The sequence below is a fragment of the Camelus bactrianus genome, chromosome 31, assembly GCF_048773025.1.
Source record: "Camelus bactrianus isolate YW-2024 breed Bactrian camel chromosome 31, ASM4877302v1, whole genome shotgun sequence".
Classification (NCBI taxonomy): Eukaryota; Metazoa; Chordata; class Mammalia; order Artiodactyla; family Camelidae; genus Camelus; species Camelus bactrianus.
The window spans coordinates 10,579,240-10,600,277 of NC_133569.1; the positions used below are offsets into that span (position 1 = coordinate 10,579,240).

The window sequence follows — 21,038 nt, forward strand, 5'->3', positions numbered from 1 at the left end:
TGTTATATAGGTTTTGGGGTAAAAACTTTAGTTATCATTACTCTCTTTAAAGCCAATATTGTTGAAACCTAAACACTTTCAGATTCCTGAAGTGCATCCATAAAAATGGCATTTTTTATGTAGATTCCATCCTGGTCAGGATGTGCTGAGTGTCATCAGCATCTTACTTCATAATATTGTCTGTACTTGCATAACCATTTTGATTAAGCATTGATGCCAAATTATATCATTCCTAAGTCAGTAGAATACTTACTGATGTTCAGTTTAAAATAAATACAACATTAGATGAGGATAAGTTAACCAGAATTCATGTTTTAACAGACATCATTCACAGCATCACAGCTGGAGAACAGTGAGCCATGGAATCTTCACTCACTCAGTAAATGGAAAGAGAGCACTGAGCATTTTGTGATAACAAGAGTCTTTCTAGAACAGACCAAAGAGTCTACAAAATTTGAGGCTCAATCTGAAATCTGAAATTCTAAATATCGTATTTTGTGTGTTCTGAAATCACCTCAGACCTGAAGAAAATTGCTAATGACACTTTACGTGGAAAGACTAGTTACACGTAAGCTCACCAGGGCAGCAGGGAAAACCCAGGCACACGTTCATGTGGGAATTAGGGAGTAAATACAGGTGAACGTCTAAGAACGTTCCTGGAATAAAAAAGTACTTGTACAAGTTCATACGTCAATTAACACACTAATAAGAATGACCAGATACACACAAATAAGACACGTACGTTCTTTATTTCAAAAGTCAAAGGTTGGTAGTTGCAGGTGGAAACAAAACAGATGCTGTAACTGCACACACTTGGGGCAGACAGGCCATGCCGTCCCCAGGCTTGAGGAACTCTGACCACCTGGGACTCAGTCCCGGCTGGGTCCCCCCGCCATGTGCAGGCTCCACAGGTCCAGCACTGAGTGATGCACCTGCTCAGTCTGTACCCCACCGAAGAGGGCTCTCCACTCCAGAGTCTCCTTGTCAAAGTTACCCTGTAATTCAGAATCTGTCTGGCTTGCCATCAGGAATGCTTCTCAGAATCAGCGTTACTCGTCATCTTGTCTATTAACATATTTGTCTTGTTCTTAGGAGGAGTCAAGTTCATGAGCTATACACAAAATGTTCTAAGATTTAACTTAGTATCTGTGCATTATGTGTAATACGTAAACATTTTGTGGATTTTTTTCAGTTATGTTTTGAAGGTCCTATTTAAGGAGGAGCAAAATGTTTTTAAGTGAGAGAAAAATCTTGGCAGTGTACAGACTAGGATGGGTGAAGTCAGGTGTTTAGGAAAAGGTGAGGCGACTCAGGCCATTGGAGTGGATGCCTGGCACCTGTGGTAGGAGAATGACGGGTAAGAAGTTAGATGCGGCCCCACCCACCAGCTGCTGGCAGCCCCCACAAGAGACGGGACATGGAAGCCAACGGGGTGAGGGTCCCACCTGTCAGCGAGGGGCCCCAGGCCACACTGCTCTGGTGATGAGATGGGGTGCACTGCTGGGCCTCACAGGACGTCTCCTACATAAGAACACGTCTCCAAGACCAGGAGACACACCAAGCTACGTAAGTGGTGGAAAAAAACACAAAGAAAAAGGCAAAAGGAGTAGACAGATGAATACATTCCAAACAGAGGAACAAGGTAAATAGATCAGGACAGAAAAAAATGAAATTGAGACCAAGGAAGCACTAGGAGAGATCAATGAAGCTAAGAGCTGTTTTTTGAAAAAATAATCAAAATTGATCAACTTTTAACCAGACATACCAAGAATCAATGCAACCTCTATCAAAATAACAGTGGCATTTTTCACAGAACTAGAAAAAATAATTATAAAATTTGTATGGAAACTTAAAGGACCATGAATAGCCAGAACAATCCAGGAGCATGGGATATCTTTCCATTTTTTTAAGTCTTCTTTACTTTCCTTAGTCAATGTTTTGTAGTTCAGAAATACAAAGTATCTACGAAATACTATGAACAACTATATGGAAACAAAATGGATAACCTTGAAGAAATGGACAAGTTTCTGGTAACATACTGTCCACCAAGACTGAATCAAGAAGAAATTGACCGCTTGAACAGACCAATCACTAGAAATGAAATTTAATTAGCAATAAGAAAAACTCCCTACAAACAAAAGTCCAGGACCAGAGGCTTCACTGGGGAATTCTACCAACATACAAAGAGGAACTCATACCAGTCCGTCTCAAACTCTTCCAGAAGACTGCAAAGGAGGGAATACTCCCAAACTCATTCTATGAAGCCACCATCACCCTGATACCAAAATCAGACAAAGACACTACAAAAATTTTTGAAAATTATAGACCAGTATCACTGATGAACATAGATGCAAAAATCCTCAACAAAATATTAGCAAACAGAATAAAAAAGATCACTCACCATGTACAAGTTGGGTTCATCCCAGGAACACAAGGATAGTTCAACATATGCAAATCAATCAGTGTGATAACACCACATCCACAAGAGAAAGGACAAAACCACATGATCATCTCAATAGATGCAGAAAAAGCATTTGATAAAATTCAACAACCATTTAATAAAAACCCTCACCAAAGTGGATATATAGGGAACATATCTCAACATAATAAAAGCTATTTATGACAAACCTACAGCCAGCATAGTACTCAATGGGGAAAAACTGAAAACCTTCCCACTAAAATCTGGGACAAGACAAGGCTGCCCACTATCACCACTCCTATCCACTGTAGCCTTGGAAGTCCTAGCCACAGCACTCAGGCAAGAAAAAGGAATAAAAGGGACCCAAATTGGAAAAGAAGAGGTAAAAGTGTCACTATATGCAGATGACATGTTACTATATATAGAAAACCCTAAAAGCTCCACACACAAACTACTAGAACTAATCAGAGAATTCAGCAAGGCAGCAAGTACAAGATTAACGTACAAAAATCAGTTGCATTTCTTTACACTAATGAATCAACAGGAAAAGAAAGTAAAGAAACAATCCCCTTTAAAATAGCACCCAAAGTAACAAACCTAGGAATAAATCTAACCAAGGAGGTCAAAGACTTACACTAAGAGAACTACAATACACCTAACACTTACATTCCTTCCAGCACTCAGGTTTGAGTTCTGCCAGACTTGAGGAGGAGTTCTCCCTAATTAACATATGCACTGACCCACTTAATTAGTGTTGACATATATTTCTGCAACTCAGATATGATCATAAGCGCATGCTTCCTAAATTTAAAATGAGAATTAGGAAACGCTTTATTTTTTCCAATCCTCCTAAGTAACGCAGGCTTCTCACCCACCATTAGCTGTGCCATTCCTTTACCCTTCAGGACTTCTACAGCCAAGTATGAACTGAGATTTGAGTTCACAAAGATGTGTGATCCTTAGAGATCAAGGAGATGCTATCTTTGGAGAACTGTCTCCACATTTTTAAAATAACAGTGGCAGACATGCAGCTTAAAAAGGGAAAAATCTTCTACCTAAAAGAAATGACTAATGATGCAGATCTGAAAACACGTGGGGAAAGACTGTTTGATCCTTCCAGAGGTATCAGATATATCAGAATATGCCTTGATTGTGAACAATGCTTTTGAATTTTGTTTTTCTAAACAAAAGGAACGATTTTAGCTACTGTAGAATAAACTGACCTGACAGCTTTAGCCAAAGCGTTCGACAACGAAAGCCCACATTTTACTCAAGAAAACAATCATTAAAGACCATCAACATTTAGGGGAGAAAACAGCTTTTCCTCCAGGCGTTGGCCTCTTGGGAGGCGGTCCTACCGGCCTCCTTCCTTTACTGCTTCACTGGAAGAGGAAAGTTACAGAGACAGGAAGAAAGAAAGAAGTTCCACGGTGTGCTCGATTCGGATCTACAGGCTGAGAGAAAGGGTAAAAGTTCACAATCTCCACCGGGCATTAACCCGTACAGCATTTTCAAGTTAGCGAACCGGTAAAATTAAAAAGCCTAAGCTTTGACTCCTTAGCATTTCTCTCTCTTCCAGCTCGTTTCACTTCTGCTCTGGTGGCTTCTGGTGTGATCGGTACCGTCAGATTTGCTCAACAAGGAAGCGTTCTTCAGGAAACATCTGAACGGGGTCAGAAAGGTCTGCTAAAACCATTCTGCTATTTTTATTTATGATGTTATTACTCAGCGTTACAGCCACTCAACACGTTTAGGAGCTGAACGGGGCGCTGTCAAGCCCTCACTGGCTCCCCCAGTAACTAACTGGTCATCTTCTAAACTATAACCTGTACTTCTGCACCCTTCTACATACTGCTTATTTTAACTGCTTGTTGAATCATGAATAAACCACAGTGTGTCCAGAGACCATGTGACAATCTGGAGGCTCCAGCTGGGCAGGGTCACTGACTCCCGGACCTCAGAGCTGTTCTGGAGACAGAGAGAAGTGCAGTGTGGGGTGAGGTCTTCCTGGGTCCAGGAAGTGATAAGGACAGCATGGAGCTCATCTGGGGGATGGGAGTCCCCTGGGGTCCCCACTGTGATGTCCCTTCCCCGGAGGACTATTTCCTGACTCCACGAGTGCACTTCCGCCCCCGGTCTGGTGTTCGCACACCTTCTTGTCCCTTGCTCCTCTGCTTACTTCTTGATGCCATTGTAACAGCCATCACAGGGTCACTTCTCAACTCGCAGCCTACACTCATGCTCCCCGAATTCCGCACCTCTGTCCTGCACCCACGACCTTGCTGAGCCGGGAGCTGTCCTGACCCATCTCACCCCCACCTCTGCTGTGTCTCAACAGAGCCCCTTAAAGCAAAAGCCCACATTTTATGGCCTGAAAACACGTCTCATCTGTGTGGAACCTCCGTTCACAGGGGAGTGGAGAGCGGCTGGGTGGCCGAGGGGCCACCTTGGTCACAGGAAGGGCCTGAGCGCATGGGGACTTCACCACGGCACCTCCAAGCACCACACCGAACCTCCAGGGCTGTGAACAGCTGGCTCAGTCACACTCCCGATTCTCCTCTGGCTCAACCACGCTTCCAGAGACTGTTTTCACACCTGAGCAATGGCCTTGCTTCCTAGGTTTGCTGTAACAAATCACCTAAACCTTTCTGGTTCAAAATGACAAAAATGATCTCTCCCAGGGGTGGAGGTCAAAAGTCCAAAACCAGTCCCCCTGGGCTGGAGTCGAGGTGCCAGCAGGATGGCTCTGGCGGGACAGTGGGTGGGAGGTGATGATCTGGCCCCAGCCCCTCCGTGTGGCCCTGTCTCTGTGCGCACCCCTGTCCCCTGTGTCTCTGTCAGAGCTGATCCTGTCACTCTCCCATAAAGATACGTCGTGAACACATCCAGGCCCACTCGGGAATGCAGGAGAACCGCCTCCTCTCAGGATCGTGAGTTCAACCCCCTCTTTGGTCGTGTGAGGTGACAGAGATCCCAGGACGGAGGACGTGACACCCCCCGGGGCCACCGCTCAGCCTCTGCAGGAAGAGAACTTGGGAAAAGGAGACGTACCTTCTCCACAGCGAAGTGACTTCAATTTGAAGCCCCTGGTGTGGAGGGCGTCTTACGGGTCCGATCACGCGCACACTGTCGTGGATGGGATATGCGGAGGTTTTAAGAATGTTCCACGTGTGTCCGTGAGCAATATTCACCTCCAATGTTGCTGTGCTCTTTTTCAGATCCCGTCAGCCTGTGACACTTCAGTTGATCAAAATTAGTCTGAACAAATTCAAATTCTGCCATCTAGAACTGTTTGTACAATATCTCAGGGGCTTTTTTCTTTAAATATCTAAAATAATTCTTGAAAACATGTCAGCCTGGAGATTTCTTTATGGGAAGGCTTTAAAATACAAATTTGATATAAATTTGATTAATAGCTAAATATTTCAGATTTTCTCTTGTTCTGAATTAGTTTATGTACATTGACTTTTTGGAGAAATCTGTACATTTGATCAAAAGCGCCACATTCGTTAACATAGTACAGCTTCTGACAAGCTCTTAGGATCTGTTTACTCCTTCCGGGGTCTCGAATGATAAGACTTTTTCATGTTTGATATTGGAGGTGTGTCTGCTGCTTTTTCCCTGATTATTCTTGCTAAGGATAAATATCTTTTTATCAGTTTTCCTTCAAAAAAAAAAAACCTGGCTTTTTGGGAGTAGATTTTCTCTATTGTATGTTTGATTTATAGTTCAATAATGATCTCTCATATTTATTGTTTCATTATTTCTACTGTCTTAATTTTAATTTTCAATTCTTGTTCTGACTCCTTCAGTTGAATACTTAGAACATTGATTTTCATCCTTTTTTCCTTTTCTGATAAGTCTGGTTTTAAGACTATGTATTTCCCATTAACATAAATTCAGCTAGATCCCAAAGGCCTTCATATTTTGATATTTGATTATAATTCAGTTCAAAGTGTTTTTTAATCTTGTGAGTTTTTTCTTCGATAATGGATTACTTATAAGAATATTGCTTGATATCCAAATATTTTGAGCTATCCTAGGTATTTTTTATAATTATTTTTGGCTGAATTTCCCACTCTAGCTGAAGAACATACTGGGAGTACCTGGCTGATACTTGCTTTGTCTCGCTCCCTGCCAAGGGTTATTTAGTACAAGCCACAGCAAAGCCTTGACCAGCACGCTTTGACACGTGTCGAAACAATGACACTGGCATCCAGGATGCTGTTTTTAATTGACAAAAAGTAAAAGGTAGGCAAATGACGAAAGAGAAAATAAAAATAATCGCCCAAAAGAAGATAAAAATAAATTCAACCTCAGTGAAGCACCAAGTGTGCTGATGACATCTGTCCCCACCGAACTGACAACATTTTAGGACATACACAGTTTAAACTGTTAGGAAACTTTCAAGTACGTGAATCGCCCTCATGAGATTAACAAAGATAAACCTGATGCATGCCTATTTGCATCCACAGAAATACACAAAGATTTTCAACATAAACATGTAAAAACACGGGGATGTGCAGGGCTGGGCATTCTCACAATCTGGGGATGGCAGCGTTAACTGAGGAAACCCTAAATTAAGGACAGCGACTTCGCAGGAGCCCTACAATAAAGTGCACATAACTCCCTGGGTCCCTTCAGCCGGTATCATCACAGTCAGCGCACGGGGACCTTGCAGACATGGGCAGAGAACTCCAGACACCACTCCTGCCTGAGAGGAAACCGAACAGCTGAGCAGACAAGGGGTTCTGGTGGCACTTCCCTTCCTGCTCAAGTGCATCCCTGAGGCTTGGACCAGCTTTTCTTCCTGAGTTCTGTAAGTTAGTCCTCAGTCTTCATAAAAGAAGGCCGTCCCCAACTCTCCAAGCACAGTTTCAGGGGGTTTCTATATTTGCAATTCAACAACAAAAACAGTAACAAATCAAAGAGGAAAAGAAATGCACCCTTCATTTTAACAAATATGAAATGACAGTTATGAAGTAAGTAAGCGCTGGGGGAAGGGTGGTGGCGTCCAGAACCAGCCTCCACACTGGCCGGCTCCTCTGCACCCGGACTCCTCCCCAGGGGAGCGGAGTCGTGGGGACTCCTCGCCCACACAAGCGCTCCCAGCGACTGGGGAGTTGGCAGAGCTCATCCTGCGGGTTGGGTTATCCCACCACGACATCACGATGCCAGCGCGGTACAGGCCTCTCACCATAAACTGTCCCATGTCCAGTCTCCAACACAGCACGGCGCCCTCCACGCAGCCCCTGGGAGGAGACCGAACAGCTGTGCCCTCAGTGCACGTGGGCAGGACAAGGCGGACCAGCCCCTGTGCTCAGGGGACCTCGACGCCATGTTCGGGCCCTCCAGGGTGCTGGGCATCGTGCGTTTTCTCTACTGACACAACGCTCGACGTAGGATATTCTGCTGGTGTCAGTGGTCTGACACCTGCATACACTAGGAAATGATCATCACAGCCATCTAGTAACCGTCTGCCCCGTGCAAAGTGTTACACTCACCATACTGCCGACCGTGTCCCTGCCGCTGCAAAAGACACCCCTGTGACTTACTGTTGCTCCACGGGAGGTTTGCACCTCGTAATCCTCTTCACCAACTTTGCCCCCAGAACGCCCCTTCCCTCCAGCAGCCACACGTTTGTTCTCCGTGTCTGGGTCTGTTTCTGTTTTGTTTGTTCATTTTTCTTTTTGATTCCACGTAGAAGTGAGATTGCACAGTGTCTTCTCTGACTCATTTCACTTAGCATAATACCTTCCAGATTCACCCACATTGTCACTAATGGCAAGATTTCATTCTCTTCCTTCTCTTACATACTTCACACCGTTTTTATCCAGGTGCCTGTCGAAGAGCCCTTGGGCTGCTTCCACGCTGTGGCGACTGTAAACAGTGCTGCTGTGAGCACTGAGGTGCGTTTTTTTCTTTCAAATAACTGCTCTTGCTTTCACTGGGTGGTACCCAGGAGTGGAAGCGATGGACTGAATGGTTCTTTTGTTTTCAGTTTTTTGAGGAACCCTTCTTTTCTCTCCTTATCTTAACTTCTTGCCATTTTAATTACAGTGCGTCTCGGTGTGGCCTCTGTGGGTTCATTCTGTTTGGGACTCCGTGTTTCTGGACCTGGACGTTGGTTTCCTCCCCAGGTGAGGGACGTTTTCAGCTGTTATTGCTTCACATAAGTTCCTTGTCCCTTTCTCTCTCCTCCTCCTCCTGGGACCCCTACAATGTGAATATTAGCATGCTTGGGTGTTGTCCCAAGGTCTCCAAAACTGCCCTCATGATTTGAATGCTTTCTGACTTTTCTGTTCAGCGTGGGTGATGTCCACTACCCTGTCCTCCAGCTCACTGATCCGTTCCTGAGTCCTCTAATCTGCCACTGACCCTTCTGGTGCATTTTGTATCTCAGTGTCTGTGTCTTCAGTTCTCTCTGGTTCTTCTTTAAAGTTTCTGACTCTGTCAACCTTTTCACTGCATTCATGCCCTCTTCTCCCAAGTTCTTTGAGCATCTTTGAGCATCTTTGAGCATTTCCACGAGCTTTCGATCAGGCAGACTGCTTATCTCCACTTTCCTTAATCCCTCTGTTTTTGTCCTGTTCCTTGGTTTGGAACATAGTCTTCTGTCATCTCATTTTGCCTAAAGCTCTGCATTTATTCGTATGTATTAGGTAGGTTAGTTGTGTTTCCAGACCTTGGAGGAGTGGCCGTATGTAGGGGATGTCCCACAGGGCCCAGCAGTGTGTCCTCTCTGGTCACCAGAGCTAATACCCCAGAGGTGGCCCCAGTGGGCCATGTGGGCTCTTCTGACAGTGGTCCTACACTGGTAGGTGGTGCCTGTCCTCAGGCTGGTGGCTGCCGGCCACTGGTGGGCGGGGCTAGACCCTGGGCAGCTGGCTGTGGGGGCCCCAGTCCTGGGGGCTCTACCACGTCTATGCCACTTGAATAGGACCCCCATCCTGTCCTCGGGTGTAACTGTCATCCTGTACTTTCCTACTATTTACTAAACAGGTAAGCAGGGCCACCTTGTTTATATTTCTGGCAGGTGGATAACAATATACACAACTTGCAGAGACAAACAGAAATATGAGTAAACAAGGATATTTATTCTGTTTATTTATGTTCTTTATTCTTTGGAAATTGAGATGTTATTTTCAGAATGACATCAGGTTTTTTTGTGTGCACACTGTAACACTTTTACATTGTTTTTATCAGTTAGAATTGTATACTGGCATCATCATTTCTGGCAATGACGCGTATTAAACAATTCAGTGTTAGCACTAGAACACTAAGATTTTTTTAAGGCCTTCAAGCAGCCCAAAATTTCCGGTATTAAAATTCATTAACTTAACCCCCAGGAGATCACACTGAACAGCCAGGATTCATGTAAAACTGACAATTTTTTCTTTTTGTATTCATTTCTTAAAAAACAAATTAAAATGTGCTATTGAATATTCTGCACACAGAATACTGTTGATTTCCTTTTTATTCAAAGCCCTTGGCTAACAGTCCCCATTTTTCAGTGAAAGGATGTGAATATGAATACAATTTAAAGCTTGCTTTTTAACCCTATGTCGTATTTTTTTCTCCTGACTTTCAAAAACATAAATGAGAGATCATTCATTATTATATTAGATATTAGCTATCATGAGACACTGGGTAAAACAATTTGATTAAGAAAACAATTTAAAATATGAACGCACAGCCTTGAGGTGAGAATCTCAGGGTGGAAAACTACACCCATGTGTTCGTCACTCTGTTTTCCACAACATCGCACTCATCTTTACGTAACAGTCAACCCACCACCTCCCATCTCCCAGGTCCCGTGGCAGGTCAGATACTCCTGAGAGAAAAGCCATTACCTAGCACGCACCAGGCGGTCAGTAAGTTTTAGTGTGAGTAGATGAAGTAAGGGACAGACACAGGCCTGATTTCTCAAACACGACTTTTCCTAAGTAATTTAAATTTATCCTAAGAACTTGACTTTGCATAAATACTTCCTTTCTTCCTATCAGTATACATTAGTCGATATTTTCAGAGGAAAGAAAAAAACTAAGAATAATAATAAATGTTAGAGCACAGCAGATCCACCTGCAGTGCTGTGGCATCTGAAGCTGTTCAGACATCAGATCTCTGACAGCTCACGCACATAGTCGCTGCTGTATCTCAGGTCTCTTCGAAGACTGGCAACTCACAATGCACACAAAATCATAATAATTTAAAATAATTATAGCACACGGGGTCTCAGCTAATGCCCTCATCATATATTTTTATTGCATACCATCACATAGTATACAATAGGCAGAACTTTAACCCCAATAGAATATTCCATTATTCTAACTCTAAACATACATATAAATATACATAATATATTTAATTATAGCACAAATAATATATAAGAAATTCCTCTATATTTACATAGCAAAATATACATATTAGCTAACAAAGTTCTAGTATATAACAAAAACTTTATACACACACACAAATCCCACAATGAGCACTATAATTTTTATTTTAAAATCATGTCTTTTAAAAAATTTTACAAACACACGCATTTATATACATGAATCTCCCCACACGTGTAATGTAAGTGCCCCATTCCTTCTTGTAGACCTAATGTATTGTGGTTGAATTCCTTTTAACTTAACATCCTTTCGCATTTTCTGTAGTGAAAATCCTGCTGGCAAATAATTTTATGTTCTTATTTTCCTGAAAAGGTCTTTATTTCCCCTTCAGTCCTGAAGGCTAATTTTGTAGAGTATTTCTGGCTTGACATTTTTTTCTTTTCGAGCACCTTCCATTGTCTTCACGCCTCCATTGTTTCTGACAGTGAGTTAGTCCTGATTCCTGTCTTGTTCCCCTTGTGGAACATGTGATCTTCCTCTTGCTGGACACTGACCGAACTTCTTGACTCTGCTGGTTTTGTGTTCAATTTTGGAAAATGTCTCCATTATTAGTTGAAGTATTGTCCCTGTCAGATGCTTCCTTTGAGGTGACGGGCTTACTTCACTTACTGTTGAGAATACGTCTTTAAATTTCCCAATCAGAATAACCATTGTTTTCTGTTAATCCTTTTTTTTCATAAAAACCTGTTCTTCTGTGAAAAAAGCGACTAGTTCTGTTTTCTGTTTGCAACTCACTCATACGAGCGCTTTCCTCTGAGGCAACCATTTTACTTCATTTTGCAGCAGGGAGTTCCTACTCTTGTTCACAATTTCATCATACAGATAACTCAACAGCATGGTCAGGGTTGCGACTAATGAAAGTAATACATTTACTGATTTTTCAGTGAACCTGTTCTTTTCTCCTCAGTCTCACAGCCCCGTGGGGCAGAACAGCTGCTGGGGCAGGGTGTTGCCGTGGCCTCACTCGTGCAGAAGCTCTGGAAGTCTCACTCGCCGTGCTTTGGAGACGCAACTCCAGGTGCCAATACGGTCACAGAGGACAAACATCTGTTATCATCGCCATCATCACTATCACTGCTGTGCATTAGTGTGACCTCGCTGACGCCCTGGATGGGTCCTGGAGAACCCAGGAGTTCTCAGATCACGCACTGAGAATACTGCAGAAGTGTTAAGTTAGCCCGACCTCCAGAGCCTGGTTCCCTGGACAGTCACTGAGCCCCACACGCTCCACGGAGGGGCCTCTGTGCTCACCATGTGAGATCCCCACCGGCACAGGGTAACCTCCAGAATCCTCGCCAGGCCCACAGCAGCCTGTGACCCACAGCTTGCCCTGCACTTGGTAATCGTGTGTATTTGGCCAAAGATGGAAGGCTCCCTGGGGAGACCCACAGAGCCTCTCTCTGGTGAAGCCCCTTTTCTTTATTAGCCCGATCTGCACACTGTTGCCCCTTGGCAGCCCAAAATTCTGAGCTCGGCCTCCCCGGCTCAGCCAGTCCCATCTGCTCAGCTGTTGGATGCTCAGTTCATGGGATCCCCTGCCCTAGGGGTCAGAGTCCTGCACAGCCTTGGTCCAACCTCTGCTAACAGCCGTCACACCGTCTCCATCGTCACGCTGGAGTCCGGTTCGAGGAGTCCCCTGACCTTTCTCATCCACACGTGGGCATTTTCCTTTTCTGCTCAGTTACCAGTTACATGGATCTTTAGGCTGGCTTTCCTTAGTTCCTTCTTTTTACTATTCAGTTTAGGTCTTTATTATAAAGTGCCTACACTTCTTTTGAGCTCATGTGGGACTACAGTATCAATGAACCATCATACTCTCTTAAAAGTCTAAAGATTAATGTAGATTCCAGAAAAAAGATTTCAGAAAGTAGAGTCACGCAGGGCTTGAGAGCTTGTAGTACATTATGAAAGCCACATAATCCCAAACCCGTAAAATCTATCAAAGCCACCTGGTGCTGTCCCAGTGGCAAACTAAGAAAGACAAGTTGAACTAGATCACGGGCACAGGCATTTTCTGGCATCTAATGTGTAACGTACACAGTCCAGAACGAAGACCTGGAGGAGCCTCCCAGATGTGACACAAAGAAGGTAAAAGCTTCATAAGTTTTCTGATGCATAAACTTTTGTGTGGATGGCTTTTTTATGAATATGTCAAGACTTCTACTGAAGTGGATTTTCATTTTGCTCTCTCAGCCTCGATAACATTTTGGTGGTGTTTAGCTCATTAATGAAGAGATTTCATTTTTAAAGTGCTTGGTTACTTTGGGAGGCAGAGTGAGGAAAAGGGATAAAAGCATGTTTAACAGGTATCTGGGGCCTATCTCACGAAAGCACTTTCGTTCATCCATTCTCATCGTTAACGTGTCCCTAATTCTCCCAATTAGTAGGAAAGAGGGAGTCATATATTTTCTCTTTTCACAAGAATAGTTTTTCTCATCAGAAAATCATGAAAGATATTTTAAAGTATTCAGTGAAAAAAGTTTCATTCTTGATTTTCTGTGAATACCTTTTTTTTACCCAAAACTAAGTGTTAGATTTGAATATGGAAAGTTATAACCAAACAAGTGAAACAGTTAAGAATATAACTCCTATAATTAAGCTAAATACTTCATAAATGTAATAAAAAGATATATTTTGTATGTATGCATTTTCCAAAACATCCTAGACATTCCTAGCCTCAGCTTACAGCCACACACACGTGTTAAAACAATTTTCAACAATGGCTAAAGCAGCATTAGTCTGTGTGACGTTGCCAGCAGCAGGTTAGGGTCCAGGATCTTCAGAAGGAATACAACCAAGGCACAGGTAACTCTCACTTTGCAAGAGAACCAGTGACTCCCTGCTGGCTCCTGAGACGGTACAAGGGAGGGTTATGACTGGACAGGGCCACACTCACTGGACTAATCTAAGCTTTATAACAATGTCGTCATGGAAGACGCAGCACTGCTGTTGAGTCCAATGCAAACAGTCTCTACAAATTCAGCCTCTGTGGTTCCCCACTTGCCTGCAAACCAGCAAGCCACAGGGACCTCCAGGGCAGCAGACGGACGGCTCCAACCACTCAGCAAGAGCGTGCGCCTTCCGCAGCTTCAGAAGTGCTAGCTGCATTACAGTGATCGAGCGTTCCCGAGCAAAACCACAAACCACAATAATGAATCAGATGAAAATTCCAAGAAGAAACTTAAATGCACCAGCTGGCCTCCTTCACACAGCAGCGCTGGCATCCTCGGAATCACGTCCCCAGTCACCCCGCCTCGACCAGCACGTCACAAAGAAAAACTGACAAATCAAGAAAACCTCAACCGCTTGTAACAGTTCCCGAGGGGAAAACAAAAGCGTACGTGATGATTTTCCACACTCACGGCTCTTAACTGTCAAGGAATATTAAATAGAAAGCTCTGCAGCCTGTCAGAAGATGTACGCTACCCTGTTTACACACGCTCAGTTTCGCCCAGATCCAGAGACGGTGCGCATCCCCGGCCGCTGCACGGGCAGCAAAGGAGCGAGACCCCGGGCTCTGCTCACAGAGGGTGGCTCCGTGCACAGAGCCTCAGCCTGAGCACCTGGGGAGCCCTTCCCCAGAGCAAGGGTGCAGAGGCGTCCCCGTCCTGGCCTGGGGGCCGCCGCAGACTTCGCACCAGCCACCTGGCAACTGGGTGTGCTCCCCAGTGGAAAGCATCCACGTCCCTTCTCACTGCTGATAAAACTACTTGGTTGTACAGTGATGAGAAAAGTAACAGAAAGTCAGCAGAAAGCAACGGTACCGCGCTTGCCTGAAGTCAGGTCTTCATAGAAGAGCCGACAGGAGACAAGCAGCCAAACTCCTGAGTGAACGAGACAAACCTGGAGAGTGTGCACGTCCTCCCCATCAGCCAGGCCAGGCACCTCTGGAGGGAGCCTCTGAACCCAGCCGTTCCCCTCATCAGAAGGCAGTTACTGTATTTAAAACACTGAGGGAGGAGAAATCTACCGATTATTTGAGGTTCTACAAACCTAAGCCATTACCTACCAGTTGTTACAGACTAATCTCTCCCTCACACCTTCATGTCCTCCCCTCCCCTTTTTCCTGGAAATAATTTTGTTCAATAATTCAATACATTTACTTTAAAACGTTTGTTGATTGACTCTGACACTCCTCCCAGATCATCTTCAACAAATAATCACAAAAAACAGAAAGCAACTTTGAGACTTAGATTATCTAGATTAACCAATTCAATTTATCAAAATACTCTTTTTTCCCCTCTAAATGTTCTACAAATAGCAGCTATTTCAGCACACCCTTCAGTGGAAACCGGGACCAGGCAGCAGGTCTGCCAGCTTCTGAGCATGAAGTCGGGGGTGAGAGCCAGGCCAGCTTCATGGACGTGCAGCCACCTCAGGGAGACGACGTCACAACTGCCCACAGACGTGGCGGGCGTCACAGGACGGGAGGGTCACGGCTCTATGGTCCCGGGACATGCATGTGCGGTCTAGCTGGGAGAGCTTAGGAAACACTCTTTGAAATAAGGCAAGGAGTCATCGTTCTCTCACGTGGGTTCAAGGAAAGAGAAAAGTTGTTCCTTTAAATTAAAAAAGAAGGAATTTCGAATCTAAACGATGAAAATGGCCAGAATTGATTAAGCCTTTTCTCTCTGTTTGCTGTGCCTCACCCCCAAACACACACACCACCCCCAATCTAAGACCTGCGTTATCCGTACCAGCCAATTCTTGATCTTACTGATCAACCCCCCGGCAGGTCTCCTAAGTGCTGGGTACACGTTCGCTCCCTGCCGACACCCTCAAAGCAAACAAATCGCATCAAGTATTGATCTCATTTCTTTGGAAACTAGTTATTTACTGAACACGGTGTATACTGAGTGCCATTTTGAAACAGTCTGTCAGGAATGGAAAGGGGCGGGACACTATTGACACAAACATTTTGAAGCCCCCCTCCCCAGCGCCTTCCCCCGCCTGGCTCACCCCCCACCCCCCGCCCCCCGCAAACCTGGGTGGTCAGACTCACGTGGAAACTCAAAGTATTGTAGCCATTGGAGAGTCTTTGTCATGTTAAGGAAGATCCTTTTTGCCTGCGGTTAGTCTTTGTTTCCCAGTGTGTCAGAGGAGCAGTGAGACAGCTGTGAAGGGCCGGGACTCAGCAAGCACGCCCAGGAAGGAGGCTGCGGGGAGCCCTGGCTCTCCAGCTGTGCCGGCTCCTCCAGCCTCTCCCACTTCAGGTCCTGGTGGTCGGAGGGGGCCGTCCCGCCTGGACACACTGTGGACTGCGAGGGCCCTCCTGCTCTCTGCAAGGGAGCAGGGGGCCAAGCGCCTTTTCAAAGGTGTTTAGTGTAAATAGATGGAAACCTTTCCAGGGGTCTCAGAAACTCAAAATAAAACAGTTCTGCTTTCATGTGAAATGAACGCTCTGCCATTTAGGGATTCATTCCAGCACCCTCCTCCTCCTGATTTCTCAGGTAGAAGTCCCCCCTCCCCGCCCCCTAGACACATGTTCACATACTAACATTTTAACAGTTTGATGATTAATTAATAGGAATTCCAAGAAATTCCGAAGCTTTCTGGAATCCTAAGGAAACAGAAAAATAACCTTCTGGCCCAAAGTTTTGCTTTCCCCTTATAAAACTAACTAAGGCAGAGGTCATGACTGCCTGGGGACACGTGACTGACCACAGGGCCTCCCTGTCTGAGCCCCTCCTTCAAGGGCACAGACTTTACAAAAATGCTATTTCCTGGAGTCTCGTACACTTTCCATCCACACACCATGTTCTCTCTCCCCAACTCTCTTCCTCCTGCGAGGACCTCACTGGCATTACATGCTTCTCCATCCCAAGTGTCAAATTCTCAAACCCTCCATCCAGGCTGCACCGGCTGCCTTCGTACCTACAATCAGACACCACAGATCTGGTAAAGGGAACAAAGACTTCCTCCAGTCCATCCAGCACGGGGTATGGGGCGGGCTTCGAGCAAGTGTGCCTTCCCATAAACAAGGAACCTCAAAGAAACGTCAGTGCTGGCTGTTTCCTAGAACTGCCTGAGGTGTAGTCTCTACTGTTCTTGTTCTCAGTCTGCTGATGTGTTTGAATCACAGAATTCAGATGCAAGAACACTAAAGCCAAAAGCAATTTGTCTCAACACACCCGAAATAGCGACACCCTTGCTCACTTGATGTAAAAGCAAAACATGAATTAAGTTCCCAATCACACGGCAGAGTTCGTTAACAGGGTTCCTTTCCAAGTAGCAGAGGGAGTGGCCACCTGGCGCCTTGATCAGCTCCCCAGCGACACCACTTCCAGCTGTGACGTGTTCCAGCCCCTAAGACTCAGCACCAAACCACACGCCCTGTTTCTAAACCACGGACACTGCTCAGCACGCAGCCGGCCTCACGGAAGCCACAATGACCGTGAATAACATATTTAAAGCCATCCTCTTCTTGTTGGGATTTTGTGTCAGCCTTCAGGGAACAGACTGCAGAGCTCCCCAGGACAAGCGCCTCCTTGAAAGTCCGCGACTCACAGCTCTACTGGTGACTTTTCATCTTTTTTTTATAGACATCAATCATTCACTTTCTTTCCCTTTAACTTTGTTCCCAATTCTCCCCTGAGGGAGATCAGAGGCTCGAGTAGACGTAAGCAGAAATATTTAGAGGGCGTGCAAAATGTACTTTCTTTCCCTAAACTTGAAAAAGCAGAAGTATGCAGATATATAGCACTTTAATCCAATCTTCACAAAAATCCTCTTTATTTCACAATATATGCCTAAATTCTGTAACCTACAGTAATTCTGACTGGTAACAATGTTTAACCCAAGTGAATCATAATCGTATCAGCCAAGGGTCTGCAACTGTGTCAATAAAACTTGGATAAAAGCTCAGCAGATGTTGCCAAATATTAACTCTCGGCAGTAACTCGTGGTAAAGAGTGCCGCTCAACCCACAGGCGTGGGTTAAGGATGCTTACCGGTGGGGGAGCCTCCGCTGGCCCACACAGACAGCGGCGTGAGGACCTCGAACAGTGCACACTTCATGGTGACTACATTTCACCTTCAAGCAGGGGTCTTCAGCTGGATCTAAAGCTTAAAAAAAAGACAGAGATTGCACAGAAAATACTAAAATAAGTTTCTGTAAAATGTAGGTTGGAATACCATTAAAAACAATTTGATCAGGGAGTTGGCAGAGCCTTGAGCTGTAAATTTTGTTCACATTCTTCCTCTATTAAGAGATACTTTTTGCTTCCACTTTGACAGCTCAGAGTTAACAGAGCTGGAGTTTAGTCTCTTCCATCTGTTCCGAAGCTGAAGCACACAAACCCCTGTGATCAGACAACGTGTGATCAAAGCAGAAACTTTACAGCCAAAACTTTCTGCAGTTACTACCGCTTTCTAAACATTCGAGGTGGAGAACTGACACTTTGTGTTAATGAAGAACTATAATCTGTTCTGCTTTTCCTGGGTGGATGCAGGTGTGTAGAAAAAAAAAAAGGAAGAAACCCCAAACAATGTTCGTGGACATCAATGCGCCTTGGGATTTCCAAGAAAAGTCTCAAATTGTGCGGGGGCTGCCTGCATGCATCGTGGCAAGAAATGAGATGTTTTTTCATTTTTAAACTGTCTGTGCCTGACCACCATATCTCTATGGGAAAACCCTCTTTTGGTGGCTGCCTACACAAAAACTGTGTAATTCTTTGCTGTTGCTGGTTTTTTGTTTGTAACAGTGTTGCTGCTATGTAACTCACATACTACCCAATTCATTCGTTTAAGTTTAAAATTTGGTGGCCAAGACAGCGGAGCAGGAAGACTGCAAGCTCACCTCCTCCCATGGCACTGAAATTACAACCACAAGTAGTTTCCATGAGAAAGACCTGAAGACCAGCAGGAAAGATTTCCCACAACTAAAGCACAGAGGGAACCACAAGGGGGCGGGGGCAGAGTCACCGTGCCACCAGGACCCACGCCCCCAGTTGGGCAACCAGCACCCGGCAGGATAACTGAACTTGCAAAGGCTCTCCGCAGGGGCTGAGGGGGCCGAGCCCCATACTGGGCTCCCTAACCCAGGGGCCTCATCAACTCAGCATCAAAAAAAAAAAAAAAAAAAAAAGAAAGAAAGAAAGAAACCAATTAAAATGTAGGCAGAGGACCTGACAGACATTTTCCAAAGAAGACATGCAGATGGACTACAGGTGTGAAGGAAAAGCTGGGCTGGGCTAACAAGATAACTCACAAGTCTAAGTATTGGAATACTGATCTGAGTTCTGCTGGACTAACTTGTAAATCTAAGTTAATTAGTGTTGGTTTGCTGTTCAAGTTTTTTGCTAGCCAGCTGGGTTTTCAAAGATACATATCTGGCTTTGGAATGTTGGTTTGCTGCCTCCCTGCCTCCACTTTTGTGATGATAATGCTGCTAAAGCTGTTCCATGCCTATTGTCCGAATACCCCAAGCTTGTACTAAACCCTATAAAACCTCACGTGCATGTCTTGGAGGTGCTCAGAGCTTCAGAGCAGAAGCCCCTCTGAGCCCGCCGGCGTAATACATCTGAGTACTCCAACCCTCCGAGTGGTGCTTGTTTCTTGACTGGCCTGTCGTTTCCATTTCCGTAACACAGGCACACAAAAAGACGCTCAACATCAGGGAAATGCCAATCAAAGCCACAATGAGGTGCCACCTCACACCTGTCTTATTTTAAAAGACAATTGGAAGGTATGGAGAAAAGGGACCCTCCTACACTGCTGGTGAGAACAGGATTTGGTGCAGCCACCGTGGAAAACAGTATGGAGTTTCTTCCAAAAACTAAAAACAGAACTACCATATAACCCAGGAATTCCACTCCTGGGTATTTATCCGAAGAAAATAAAAATGAGTAGTATCAGAAATTAAGATAAACTATATTATTTTTTCTCTATAAAATGTTAAACATTCTTAGGTTAGTAAGAAAATGCACATTTCTGAAACATTCTCATGATATTATCAAAGTTTAAGGTGTCACTAATTAAAACACTGTCCCATAGAACTAAGACACATTAGAACCATATGATTTCTTGTTGGACAACATAAAAGACAAACAAGCAATAACTCAGTAGGCATTAAAATGTTCTGATCTATTTCTGTTCCTTAATATATTTTATTTTTAATATTATTTAATATATTTATTTTTAATTTTAATGTCACTTTTAAATATTGATTAAAATTAAACAATTCTGCCTAACAGTGTCATTGCACATACATTTGTATCTTATGTACATATGTGTCACATACTCACTATTGATGCATTTAATTTGGGCCATCACTCTGAAAAAGGAGTGTTTCCACTTTGAAATAAAACACTCCAGTGCATATAAAATTGTCGTGGTGAAGCTGACGTAACCACACGTGAAGGCAGACCACTCACAGCTGTACTCAGGTGCTCGCCTTCAGGCTCCTCTACCTTATGTAGCCTGCATGCGGGACTTCCCAGAAGTTCCATTGACACCCCTGTTCTATCTAATAAGCGAAATCAGAACTCAAAAACTGCGCAGCAGGAAGGAACTTAGAACAAATACAGCACATGAAGTTAATGAACGTTTGGCACGAAATTCTAAGAAATAAACAAATAAAAGAGCAGTAGCCTTGGTCAGGAGACGGAAAACATGACAGGAAGAGAACATGAAGAAGCCGACACACTGGATCTGCAACCAGAAAAGACCCTTTCTGCACGTGTGGCTCTGGCCGTCTGCACTTGTGAGCAGAGCTCACACTGTCGGCAGCTTAAAACTAGAACCGTGACAGCCTGCAAACACAGACGCTGAAGTTTTACTCCTGAAATCAGAGTAACACAACCATCTCCCTCTTGGCCGAGGCCCAAGGATTGGAACCAGCCCTGCGTCTTACGGAACCAGCCCTGCGTCTTACGGAACCAGCCCTGCGTCTTATGGAACCAGCCCCACGTCTTACAGAGCCCTGGATAAACCACCTTCTCCCTCCATGGCTCTCCTGTCTTCCCGTCTGTTCTGAACTGGCATCTGTTCTCTTCTGCATTATTGTTTTTAACTTTGTCTCAAGCACCCAGCAAAACGACCCTTAGGAAGATTTCAACCAGAGCAGTCAGTTCATGTGGCTATGCTCCTTCCTTCCTGCTAATATTCTCGTAGCAGTTAATCCAGTAATTCAATAATCTTCCTGATTGATATGAACTAAACTGGGGACTTAACTGATCAATTTTTTTCCCTTTTTTACTGAAGTACAGTTGATGTACAATATT

General features: G+C 44.5%; 1 protein-coding gene across 3 annotated transcripts in view; it reads right to left on the bottom strand.

Annotated features, from left to right (window-relative positions):
- The window catches only part of SPOCK3 (SPARC (osteonectin), cwcv and kazal like domains proteoglycan 3), a 131,482-nt gene that overhangs the window by 62,569 nt on the left and 47,875 nt on the right, over positions 1–21,038 (bottom strand). For 2 of the 3 annotated variants that reach the window (XM_074355541.1, XM_074355540.1), the window contains exon 4: positions 17,766–17,880. In XM_074355541.1, coding sequence (XP_074211642.1) covers positions 17,766–17,880 — 115 coding nt within the window. The remainder of the gene's footprint in view (positions 1–17,765; positions 17,881–21,038) is intronic. The other variant, XM_074355542.1, reaches the window with a different exon arrangement.